Here is a 10,887-nt window from a genome sequence, read left to right as displayed (position 1 = left end):
TTGAATAAATGTTGGGTCGTAAATGCATTTCTGCTGCCGAACTTGTGTTTCAACATTTATGTAATTAAGATATTATTATTTAGTTAATGTTTTTGCTTATATTGTTTTTGCTAATTGGCATTGCTTGAAGGCAAAATTATTAATCAAATATACTTAATTATTCAATCCATCTCAAATTCTCTAGACCTTTTGTATAATATTGAATAAGTGTAAATAAGAGACGCACTAACATGAATGATGAAATGAAATGATTAAATAATTAAGCTAGACGAACTGAATTGAGCAAAGTCCCTTATACAGAAAATTTTAGATCTATTAAATAGACTTTTTAAATAAATGTCATAAATGAGATGTTTTCTAGGAAGAATGATGTTCCATGGGAGCTATGGGACAGCATCAACAACATTCAAGGGATGCTTTCTCAAATAGCGCACTATGAGAAATGAAATTTTCAGTGACGACCCACAAAGTCCCTCCGAAAAGTTAGATCTAGGCTTTTTAAATTTCATAGAGATGTTCTAGGAAGAATGAATGGGAGCTATGACATCACAAAGGTCAATTCACCATTGCTTGATTTATTGGCTAACTGAGGTTTACAGTGCAATGGAGATACTTTTGAAACACTATACAGAACATTCCAAGGGAGATCGAGGGAGCTATCAATGTAGACAGAATGCAATTAACATCTTTGAGAGTGAAAACTCACAAGAATGCCTTTTGCTTAAATAGACAAATGTCGGCTATATAACTTTGATGTGCCTTAATAGGTGATTACTGTTTTGTATAGGAGAGACTGGTAGAATGGAGCATGTTCCACTCTATGTAGGTGCAAGGAAATTTACTCTTTCCACAGCAATTAGTGTCGCCAAGAAAATTTCTTTCTTGTTTTTATGGTGACTACGGCCGTTATTAATAATTTTTTATTGTGACTTTGTTGCTACTAAAAAGATCAATATCCTGTGACGTTACAATACTGAAAGCCTTACTTTTTGCGGTGATTATATTAGCTTCCACGAAAATCCCTATTTTGACAATCCAATCTGTACAGTAACTTACCAACATTGCGTGGCGATCACCATGAAATAAATTCCAGCCAAATTTTCTTTTTGTTGGCGAAGGAATAAATAAGAAAAAGAAAATTTGGCTGGAATTTATTTCATGGTGATCGCCAGAATGTTTATAAGTTATTGTGCTGATTGGATTGTCAACACAAGGGTTTTCGTGGAAGCTCATATAATCGTCACAAAAAGTAAGGATTTCAATATTGTAACGTAACAAAATATTGAACTTTTTTAGTAACAACAAAGTCGCAATAAAAAAGTATTAATAATGACCCTAGTCGCCATAAAAACAAGAAAGAAGTTTTTTTGGCGACACTAATTGCTGTGGAAAGAGTGGGATTTTGTGGCGGCGACCATGATTGTCATTGAAATCCATCGTGCCGACTTCAGTTGCCACAAAAATTGAGTTAGTCAATGAACTGGTTAATTGAAATGGCGCGATGGATAGATGTTATAGATGATGAATTAATTTTTGTTCTTCCGTGGCGATCCTTCGGATCCTAAACCATTTGAAAGAGTCAAGGCTTAGAAAGGCAAAATGATGAAATAGGTGATATCCTTTCTTCAATGTACCTAGTCTTTCTGCAGTCATAAACTCAACAAATATGGCAGCTAAATCACATGTCAGGACTGCAACTTGATTCTTGCTCAGGACTTCTAACTTCTAATCATTTTTGGTACAAATTAATGAAATTGGGTACAACAAGACACCAAATGTTTTTTCATACAACATTAGTATTATTGCCATGTAGATTGAATTAAGAGAAAATTTGTTCTTCTAATTATGTTTTCATAGTTGAGAAAAGTACTGAAATTAGAAGAATGAAAAGGCAAGTTCACTAGTGTTCACTGCAAATTTGGGCAGTATATATATATATATATATATATATATATATATATATATATATATATATATATATAGCTAACAGCCTAACATGTCAAGCAAAGTGTCCAAAGTGAAACAAAATTAGAGGTATTGCCATTTCAAGAAATCAAGGGGGGCAGGCACCAAATAAATTTCTTTCTTTGTCTCTTGGCAGTGTCAAGATTTAAGAGGCAGTGATCACCAAAAAACAGAGTCAGCGGCACATTTCCTATCTCCTAGAGAAGTGGCTTCCGGTCCTTAGAAAAACTATGACTAGTCAGGAACTGCATAAGAGAAGAGACGGCGTAAGTAACAAAGCGCATAAATAGGTGGCGGAGATCCGCAAAGGTAACCGGATGTCTGGGGCTTAGGACAAGGAGCATCTGGAGTCTCTTAAAAAAGCACAAAGATTAATTAATATCATGTTTACACCGATCCCATTATATTGTCAAATGGTCAATGAATTAAAACTCTTCTAAGTGTGTTTGTTATGATTATTTATTCTATTACCTTAATTGATTTACCTAGATTGTCAGCATCCCGACCCCAACTTATTACTTAATTACCCTCCCTCTTTTTCTATATATACACGTGTGTGCTACAGTCCTTTGCACACTCAAAAGTGACTTAAAACAAGCATGGGAAGGACACCTTGCTGTGATAAGAGCAAAGTGAAAAGGGGACAGTGGTCTCCAGAGGAAGATGAAATTCTCAAGAATTACATCCTTAAGCATGGCAATGCTGACAATTGGATTACCCTTCCTCACAGAGCTGGTTCTCTTTCTCTTTCTTTCTTTCTCATTTCTTTTTTGTTTTGTTGTCTGATTTATCGTGTTTCAAGGTTTGTTTTATTTAATTTCGCATAACACCCGATTATTTTGATCCTAACACCCTCTTATCCTTCTTGATCGTTGTGTTAGTCAAACAAATTTGGTCGAAAATAAGTGTCTCTAGAGGAACTAAGAAAACATTAATTACTTTTCCCCCTATATCTATTCTTGCTCCAACAAACGATCTCTGTACAATTTTCTAAGAAGTCTCTCTCTTTAATTCGTTTTTAGAAGAGATATAGTGTAATCTAGTCAAATGATACATATGATTGATTTTATTACGACATTTTTATTTTATTTTAAACGACCTTTCAAAGGGACCAAAGGGAACATTAAATTGACTCTTAAAATCCACCACAGATTATGTATATAGCCTTTTCTTTTAGTTGCTTTTCTTCTGAGTCAAAACACCAATTTTTATATGGACAAAATGCAGGGCTAAAGCGTTGCGGTAAGAGTTGCAGGTTAAGATGGCTGAATTATTTGAGACCAGATATCAAACTTGGAAATTTTACACAAGAGGAAGACAGCCTTATCTGCTCTCTCTACACTCAACTTGGAAGCAGGTTAAATCTTGCTCTTCAACTATTTTCTTAATCTGATCTTTTCCCATTTTAATAAACAGTGTTAGTAATTAAAAGTGACCCCAAGTTTCTTTATTTTATTTTGAATTAGCAGATGGTCTGTTATAGCATCTAAGCTTCCAGGAAGAACAGACAATGATATCAAGAATCACTGGAATACCAAGTTGAAAAAGAAGATGCTTTCAACAACAAAAGCCAACTTTGATGATGACAATAGCAAGGAAGTTTTCAATTCCTCAAAACAAGCAGCCTATTCTCCAATGAGATTTTCATTTCCAAGTTGGGAGTCTGCTGATAATGATAATACAAAAAACATGGTTCAAAATGACCAAAAATATCCAAGATTCACTCAGGACCACTCCAAGATTTCGCCTTCCGAACAAGGATCAATGATTTATGGAACATCTTCTTCACTTGATGATCTTGCATGGTTTGAAAGGTACTTTCCAATGGATTCATCCAACACTGATGATACTATGGGTGGCAATGGCATATGGACTCAACAAGAAGAAATTGATTTTCCACCCACTTTCGGCTGATTCGCTTAATTACTTCTTGGAACTAAAATATGTTAGAAATTTGCATTAGAATTATTGAAATACATGATTAAACAGCAGAGATTATGTGGAAATACAAAGCAGAAGTAATCTCTTTTTTAGTAGTATCTTTTTAGATGATTTATTAGTAGAATGTGAAGGTGATGTTAAGTAGAAAGAAACATGAGAAGTGTACAGCATTTTGAAGAACAGGAAGCGTTGTGTTTATTATTTCAGTAATTATGGCTTTTACACATTTAAATCTAACTGCAGTTATGGTGGCTTTTCCCTTTCTGGTTTCAGTAGTTTTTAGATGAGAAATTTTAGCACTCGTTGAAAAGAAAAGGGAAAAGAGAGTAAAGAAAAGAAAAGAAAAGAAATCGAATGATTAGTTTGAACGGATCGAGAATGATGACTGAATCTGCTTGTTTATCGGGGAACAAATAGTCATAATTCTGTGGCTGATGCTTTCAAAAAAAGTGATGAAACTCAATCTTAAAGTAAAATGTATTAATTCTGGAAGTACCTTGTAAACCGAAATAACTTCACCCACACCTAGTTTTTACCCCAAATATATGAAAACATGAAATGCGCCTGTCAAATAAGACCTTTGACATCAACGTGGTTAATTACTACGTATTCTCACATCAATTGATTACTATATAACCAGCTATTTACTTCATATTAACTGTGTTGTGCCATTTTGCCATGTGAATGGAGGTTCTTGATTTGAATAATACTCAAATCTTTCGTTTCCATTTTATTTTTTTTGACACTTAGTTCTCACTCTTCTGCAAAATCATTAGCAATAACTCCTGAATTTTTTAACCTTTGCATAGAAAGTTTAATGACTTAGGAATATTTCAATTACAAATAACCAAGTCCTGAAAAATCAATACAAAGTTTTTATATAGCATCTTTTTTATGTTTCACGGAGTAGCAGCATGCTTTTTCCCACCACAACTTAACATAAAATATAAACTCATGTCCTGTCATTTACACAGTTACTTTTGATCCTGCATGCATCCATAAGAATTCGACGTGAAAACTCGAGGGAAACTAGAGTCCCCAAGGTATAACCCCCCACCACAAGAGTACATCAAGCCTTTACATTGTCTCGTGGGAGGCAATGGGAACTGCAAAAAACACCAAAAAGAAGGAGCAGTCAAGAAAGTTGAAAAGCCAACCACATGAATCCATCATAAAGACTGGAAACACTCCAGCTGCACCATTGCGGTGAACCGAAAGGTTTCCTTGTTAGTAGTACAAAAGTAGTTCTACTATTAAGATGTTTGCAGCTATAAACATGAAATCCCGTGAAAATGAAAAACACGGTCCAACAATCACAGACGTTACTTTCATTTAAAATCTACACAACTTTGTTGAAACACAGCACATCTATCTGAACAAGACACTAACTAATATCCCCAGCGTCTTTTTTGTACTCATTAACAGATCCTTCTGAAAAGCGAGAACTAATATCTCCAGTTAGAAACAACGAAAAGGAATTGGCAAAAATGCAGGATCACTGTTTGTTACTTTAAATGGGTTTTCCAATAGGGTAGAGAACAAAGTGAGGGAAGAGAAATCTTTAGTTGGTTCTCAAGACTAAAGAGTCGAGAATGGAATCATATTAGCAAACTGACAAGCAAATAGGAAAGAGTCTAATTGCATCACACACATTTATCCTGTTATCCATACCCAAACAGAGGAGGTGAAAGTGGGGATCTGAGTCTGAACAATTTCTTTCCAATTAAACAAAGTTTGAATTGCACAACCTTCATACCCTGCTAAGCCTATTTTGAAAATCCCTTTGCCTTAACTTGAGATCATACAAGTTAGAAACTTAAGAGCAATATTAATTGATAGATAAATAATCCACGTATAAGTGATGAAACTGGATACTAGTTACCACCCACAAAACCCCGACCCAGGGACTAGAGCTACCGCAAGTGCACCACAAAGGAAAAAAATAGGAAAGTAAGCATAAAACTGGAAATGTTTTCAGATATATCTAAATATAGCATGTCTCAGCTGTAATTTGCACATTTAACAGAAAATTTTAAATTCACAAATCAGAAGTTCCTTGACTCAAAACTCAGAATGTGAATGGAAATGACCTGTTCAAAGAGCCATTTCAGCCTGCAAAGCGGCAAGCTCATCTTCTTCTGCCTTCTGAGCAGCAGGACGCACTTGTTGCCTTCCAGCAGGTACACTAATCGGTGCAACAGGAGCAGTTGTAGCAGGCTGAAGGAGCTGTTCCTCCAATTCAGCTCCTTCCAGTTCTTCAAGTTCTGCCTCCAATTCATCCTGCAGAAACAAACATGTAAATTCTTGTCCTGAAAGAGTAAATTATAACATCTTAAGAAAAAGAAAAAAAAAGTAAGGAATAAGTCGGACATACTTCATCAAAATCAGCAGCTGAACCAATTGGTGTTGACAATGCTTCCTGAATTATTTTCATATTCTCAGTCTGCTCATTGATCTCATCCATTGTTTTGTCGACATCGTCAATATTCCTGAAAAACAGAATATGTTAGCGAATATAAGGGACAAAACCTCTCAGTTAACAAGAAAGCCATAACAACAAACTGAATTAATTACTAGCAAGTATTGGACAGCCCATAACTTAAGTGACATTACAGACATCAAGTTGCGTATGTGTGGATGCTATGAGAAACTACACTCGTGTGTGTGCTTAAATAGCATATGGCAAGCCCGCAACTCATAAATAAAAGATATGAAGTGTTATGGAATTTAAGATTATTGACATCTATCAAGGTCACGTCAAAGAGCAAACCTCTGTGGTGATTCAGTAAGGACAGACCATTTCTTTTAAATCATGAAAGAACATTACAAGGTAAATTTAATGCTTTAACATGGAGAAAATGACAAAAATGGTCCCTTATTTTTGGTAGTAGGTTCAAAGTAGTCCCTTTAGTATCAACTGAGCAGTTTTGGTCCTTTAAGTTTGCCAAAAGTGAACACTATTGGTCTCCATCAGATATTTACGGAACTCTGATTGTTAAATTTAACCGGAAATGTGGGGGAAAAAATTAACAATCACAGCTTGGTAAATATTTGACGGAGACCAAAATTGTACACTTTTGGCAAATTTAAAGGACCAAAACTGCTCAAGTAATACTTAAGAGACTATTTTGAACCTACTACCAAAGGTAAGGGACCATCTTGTAAAAGTCCTGACTTGGAGATCTCTCATTTGCCACTTTGATCAGTTTGTATTTTCTAAAGTTTTTCTCTACCAAAATAGTTGCATCTACAGAAGAAAGAGCACTAAATAACACACTGCACATGAAACTTACGTAGCCTTTTGCATAGCTTTCATTGCAGCTGCTCCGGTTCTTAGAGCATCAACAGTCTCCGTTGTAGCTTTTGCACCTTCTAACATTATCATCTGAAACCAACACACAAATAAGTGAAACCGTGTCTTCATGCTGTTATGATACACGGTCGTGCAAAGATACCGAGATGTAGGAACACATGAAGAGCACCTGATCATGAATACGCAATTGAAAGTTTCCAAGTTGCTCGACTTGCTGCTCATAAAGCCTTTTCCTTTTCAAACATTGTATTGCCGCTAAAAAAAAAAGAATTCTGTTACTGCTGTCAACAAACTAAATCTGAGAATTTAGCAAGGGAAAAATGACTCAAAATACAAGAACATGACTCACAGCACCATCCTATAATATAGTATGTCCTCGCAATGCTAAAGGCAGTAAAAACTGAAATCCATGTGCATGAGCGAGAATGATAAACCATGTTTATTCCTTTTCTTTAAGGTGGAAATATCCAGTAATACAGGAAAATGAAGAAAGATATCAAGAATTCAATTAGATCAGCCAGGATCAAATGCAGTTTTCATTGGAAGCATCTCTAAGCTTCTATCATTCTCTCAGCAGTTCTTTCAGAGGAAATACATTGTTATCTCTAACTATTTACATGTTCTAAGATACCTCCAAAACAAGTCAAACTTTAAGTGGCAAGACATCATAGTTGTATAAATGATTTGGGTCCGAACAGAAAGGAACACTTTTAAGGATTCGTACAACTGACCCCAGTTTTGTATGGAATTGAGGCCTAGTTGATTGGTCGATCATGTCTTACATATTCTCTATAGCAAGAGAATTTGCAAAGATAACTATTGTAACCTACAAGCAAAAGGACTTAGGTCTCTCTTATTGTACGATAACTCTCCTAAGCTTTAACTATGAAAATTTCTTTTGAAACATTCACTCTTTAGGAAATAAGTAGATAAATAGTTAGAGATCAAAGACTCATACGAGCACTAATAACTTTCTTTTCCATTTTGTTCTTTACTTCGAAATGTCGAATAGACATTAATTAGACCTTAAGTGGAATAAAGGAATTTGTGAAATGACAAGGACCTCAACGGATAACCTCATGTATCACCGCCAACCCGCCAGGCAGAAAATCAGAAAGGATAACATCACGAAGACAACCAATATGTATACTATTTTTTTTAAAAAAAAAAAAAATCATAACGTACCAATGGCATAAAAAAATCAGTACCCTGTTAACACTTCATATTATAAGATAATTTTTCACCTGTTAACCCAAGTTGACCATACATGGACTATCTTGTCTCACACACAAAATGACAAAACACATTCAAATCATCAAATCTATCTGATGTTACTCGATTCCCGAGATCATGCAAATACATGGGAATAATGAGCATTAAACATCCAGAGTATTTTTCATAGTATGTCGCATCATTAAGTGCATGACAATAACATATATCTTAAGACAAAATTATCAATGTAAGAAGTATGCATAGACTGTCTTTTTCTTTTTTTCCTAATCTCAAAAAAAGTATTCATAACTAGTGAACTACATAGGAAGAATAAATATCATCTTGTCAATGATTTTCTATAGAACATACCCCTTTTGTTTTTTGCTCTAGTAAATTCCTTTGCTTTTTCAACCTCGCCAGAAGCCTTCTTCAGTAAAACCTTCTCCTTTTTCTCAAGCATCTCAAGAGTCTGTACAACATAACCAAAATAAAATTTAAGCTCTTTATCATTCGCCCGAAAATTTTAAACAAGCTAATAACTTTTGACTGAAATTAACAAGAAGGAAGTTAGTATAAAACGATTTAGCAAACCAGGGGACAGAAGATAGCATTCAATTTCTTCACCAAAATAGGAGGAAACAAGGATATAACGTTTAACCCCTCTGGTTCTAGCTTTACATTTGTCTTCCTAGATCAAATAAGTTGGTCCAAAAGTAAACCGTGCCTGAGTTCAGAATGAAATAACATGAAACTATCACAAACACATTTGGCAAAATGCCCACAGCCTTAATGAACTTGGCCTGAATTAAGACTAGGCCAAACTGCTGCGACCTCAAAACTATAACTCTTTAGTTCAACCATTCCTTGCACATGATAAACCTCCATCGTTTCAGAAAAAGAAACACTGGAAGCTCGTGTTGTAGAAAGTAGAAGAAAAATCAGACTGTACAAATTTGAAGTTTGCTTCTCCCAATTAGGGCGCTGGGAAAAGTCCACAAAAGGACAATATTTCCGCTCCTAGATAAACGAAAAGTACCAGAGTTTGCAGCCCAGCTGTTCGGAAGAGGGTAAGTCTTATGTGGTCACACATTCTCTTAAATACAATTGGGTTGCAAAAGAGTAGCTACCTGTAGAATCTATCATATCCACCTGCAGCAGGCAGCAGCTAAAATCTATCACACCCAAATTAGTGTATATAACCTATGTCCGTTTCGCTCCATTTTACATTAGTTTCAACCTGAGCATAAAATAGAAGTGTTGCCCGTGAGCCATCCAACTCATACAGAGATCTGAAGCTAACTTGCTCTCTCCCAGCCCCTTGGGGTTATTAGAAGGAGCACCATTAACACTCTTGTGTCTGTGAATTACATTCACATGCATTATGACTCATTATTCTTTCTTATATTCCTCTTGATAGAAGGCTGCAATAGAAATAGATACAATTTCCGAAAAGGCGCAGACTTTCAGTTCAAACAACAAAAACATAAACTAACCAGAGAAAACAGTTAATTACCACGACAACAACGTATTGAAGTGCAGAATTACAGCAAGTTTCTTTCTTGCAACAAATTCCACTAAAAGAACTTCACATAACTTCAACTGAATCCAGTTACCGAACTCATTTGCTACAATAATAGCATAGCTAATACTAGATTCCCCAACCCCTCCATAACCAGCAAATGACACAAAATTTCATCACCATCAAACCTTAGAAGTAAATATAGAACATTTAAAGACAAAATAAAAACAAAGTCTAAGGAAAAAAACCAAGAAAGCAAGATCATACCTCATTTAACTTGTCTAGCGTAGCTAGAGCATTAGTTTCTTGTTTAGGTTTTCCAAACATTCGGGTAAACATTCTTGATTTTGTTAGCAGCAATTACAATCCAAAAATGCTTCAAAAAATCAAAACTAGTTAACTCCTACAAGAAAATTCGATGGGGTTCATTAGATCAACTGAAAAACACGATCTACACATGAATCTTGAAAAAATTTCAAGAACTTCTGTAAAATAATTATAGATACATGTTTGTTTTATTATGTGTTTGAGAGTAGAGTTTGATTGACTGACCTGAGAAAATTTGAGTGGTTTTGATAAATTGGAATTAATTCAGGTTTTGACCTTTGAAGTATGTAATGATCTGAGAAATTTGTTCAAAGGTTGGATCTTTTTGGCAGAAGGAGACGTCAGTGTTATGAGTCACAGCCTGTGGTTTAAGCTTCTCTGACAGACCAATGGGATTTTCTTTTCTTTTTGTTTTTGAGAGTAGAATGGGTCTTGAGAACAATTTAGATTTTCACTCCTTTAACTTTGACTTATAGGTCAAAATTGCTCCCCTCAAATTTACAATCATAAATATTTTGCCTTTCCTCCAAGAAATACTTATTTTGCCCTTTAAATTATCAATGCTTCTTTATGACTATGTACCTTTTTTTGAAGGTCAAATACATGGATA

General features: G+C 35.1%; 2 protein-coding genes across 2 annotated transcripts; one reads left to right on the top strand and one right to left on the bottom strand.

Annotated features, from left to right (window-relative positions):
- The first annotated feature begins 2,163 nt into the window (after window positions 1–2,163).
- LOC132069230 (transcription factor MYB87-like) lies at window positions 2,164–3,900 on the top strand. Its single transcript, XM_059462642.1, has 3 exons — window positions 2,164–2,700; window positions 3,193–3,322; window positions 3,435–3,900. Exons 1-3 carry the CDS (start codon window positions 2,565–2,567, stop codon window positions 3,877–3,879), a joined length of 711 nt encoding a protein of 236 aa, XP_059318625.1. The 5' UTR covers window positions 2,164–2,564; the 3' UTR covers window positions 3,880–3,900.
- An 861-nt stretch (window positions 3,901–4,761) lies between these two features.
- Window positions 4,762–10,678, bottom strand: LOC132029666 (vacuolar protein sorting-associated protein 32 homolog 2-like). The gene is made up of 8 exons (XM_059418976.1): window positions 10,503–10,678; window positions 10,218–10,353; window positions 8,801–8,900; window positions 7,389–7,474; window positions 7,200–7,291; window positions 6,281–6,395; window positions 5,997–6,186; window positions 4,762–5,012 (listed from the first exon to the last, which is right to left on the bottom strand). The coding sequence occupies exons 2-7, from the start codon at window positions 10,287–10,289 to the stop codon at window positions 6,001–6,003; spliced, it is 651 nt and encodes a 216-aa protein (XP_059274959.1). The 5' UTR covers window positions 10,290–10,353; window positions 10,503–10,678; the 3' UTR covers window positions 4,762–5,012; window positions 5,997–6,000.
- Between the last annotated feature and the right edge of the window lie 209 nt (window positions 10,679–10,887).

Source organism: Lycium ferocissimum, chromosome 9 (genome assembly GCF_029784015.1).
Source record: "Lycium ferocissimum isolate CSIRO_LF1 chromosome 9, AGI_CSIRO_Lferr_CH_V1, whole genome shotgun sequence".
NCBI lineage: Eukaryota > Viridiplantae > Streptophyta > Magnoliopsida > Solanales > Solanaceae > Lycium > Lycium ferocissimum.
This window is presented reverse-complemented; position numbering and strand designations above follow the sequence as displayed.

What these genes read in the sequence shown, in the direction of transcription:
- LOC132069230 (XM_059462642.1), top strand. Translation starts at nt 2,565, where the DNA reads ATGGGAAGGACACCTTGCTGTGATAAGAGCAAAGTGAAAAGGGGACAG. An exon ending in TACCCTTCCTCACAGAGCTG is followed by an intron (nt 2,701 to 3,192) that starts GTTCTCTTTCTC and finishes GACAAAATGCAG; the next exon opens with GGCTAAAGCGTTGCGGTAAG. An exon ending in TACACTCAACTTGGAAGCAG is followed by an intron (nt 3,323 to 3,434) that starts GTTAAATCTTGC and finishes TTGAATTAGCAG; the next exon opens with ATGGTCTGTTATAGCATCTA.
- LOC132029666 (XM_059418976.1), bottom strand. Translation starts at nt 10,289, where the DNA reads ATGTTTACCCGAATGTTTGGAAAACCTAAACAAGAAACTAATGCTCTA. An exon ending in CGCTAGACAAGTTAAATGAG is followed by an intron (nt 8,901 to 10,217) that starts GTATGATCTTGC and finishes TATGTTGTACAG; the next exon opens with ACTCTTGAGATGCTTGAGAA. An exon ending in AAAGCTATGCAAAAGGCTAC is followed by an intron (nt 6,396 to 7,199) that starts GTAAGTTTCATG and finishes TCTGTTTTTCAG; the next exon opens with GAATATTGACGATGTCGACA.